This window comes from Diaphorina citri, unplaced genomic scaffold (genome assembly GCF_000475195.1).
Source record: "Diaphorina citri unplaced genomic scaffold, Diaci psyllid genome assembly version 1.1 scaffold17514, whole genome shotgun sequence".
Lineage (NCBI taxonomy): Eukaryota > Metazoa > Arthropoda > Insecta > Hemiptera > Psyllidae > Diaphorina > Diaphorina citri.
Window position 1 is genome coordinate 1 of NW_007394869.1, and position 1031 is coordinate 1031.

General features: G+C 39.5%; 1 protein-coding gene across 1 annotated transcript; it reads right to left on the reverse strand.

The window, feature by feature from the left end:
* Positions 1-222: 222 nt before the first annotated feature.
* Positions 223-1031, reverse strand: LOC103523222. The gene is made up of 2 exons (XM_008488284.3): positions 999-1031; positions 223-709 (listed from the first exon to the last, which is right to left on the reverse strand). Exon 2 carries the CDS (start codon positions 650-652, stop codon positions 275-277), a length of 378 nt encoding a protein of 125 aa, XP_008486506.1. The 5' UTR covers positions 653-709; positions 999-1031; the 3' UTR covers positions 223-274.

The window sequence follows — 1031 nt, forward strand, 5'->3', positions numbered from 1 at the left end:
TTTTTTTTTTTTTTTTTTTTTTTTTTTTAAGCCAGCCTTTCCGAGAATGAACCTTATCTGTTCAGGATAAAATCCGCCTCGGGCGGGAATCGAACCCGCGACCTAGCGGTAACAAAGCCGACGCGGCGCTACCCTTTGGACATCCATCAGCAAACACAAATATTATTCTTGCGGACTTGCGAGCTACTGTAACTATAACTTGGTTACTTACTATCATCTCCATTTTCACTTTGAGCTGAGTCTTCTATCTTAACTTCTCTCTTCAACTTCTTACTCAGCACAATATTCTCTTCATCATCATCATCCTCTTCTTCTTCATCACCTTCATCCTGATCTTCATCAACTTCTTTCTTGATATTTCTTGCAACGTCCTCACTATTTTCTCCATCTTGGCTGTCTTCTCCATCCTTGCTCTCTTCTCCCGCATCTTTACTGGTTGCTTCTGTGTCTTTGCTGTTGTCTTCACCATCTTTGCTGTTGTCTTCACCATCTTTGCTGTTATCTTCTTCATCTTTGCTGTTGTCTTCTGCATCTTGGCTGTTGTCTTCCAAATCTTTGCTACTCTTTGCTTCACTGTCTTGACTGACCTCTTCAGTACCTTGACTGTTCTCATCCACTCCTTCCTCGGAACTTTTGGGGTTTGATTTTCCATCTTCTTGGTTTATGGGAGCATCTTGGCTGTCCAATTCACTCCCTTCACTTAAATGTTCTGTAACAAAAGAGCTCAATAAAGATAGTTACTTACATACACAGATATTTAGAAAGTGATTGGATTATTTTACAATGGGTACTGTACAGTACAACTGTACATCTTCTAATGCAGGGCTCAAAGAAAGGGTGGATTTTAAAGCCAAGAACGTGCTTCATTCTTTTCCTTAGATAATAGATACCCCTTAAGTGTACTCCATTTGGACTAGGACAAGTTTCAGAAAATCTTCAGGGGTGAATTCTGCACTTTGCTCATGTGATGAAGAAAAAAAAAAAAAAAAAATGTTTACCAGATGGGACTGATTTGTCACTTTCTGACACAT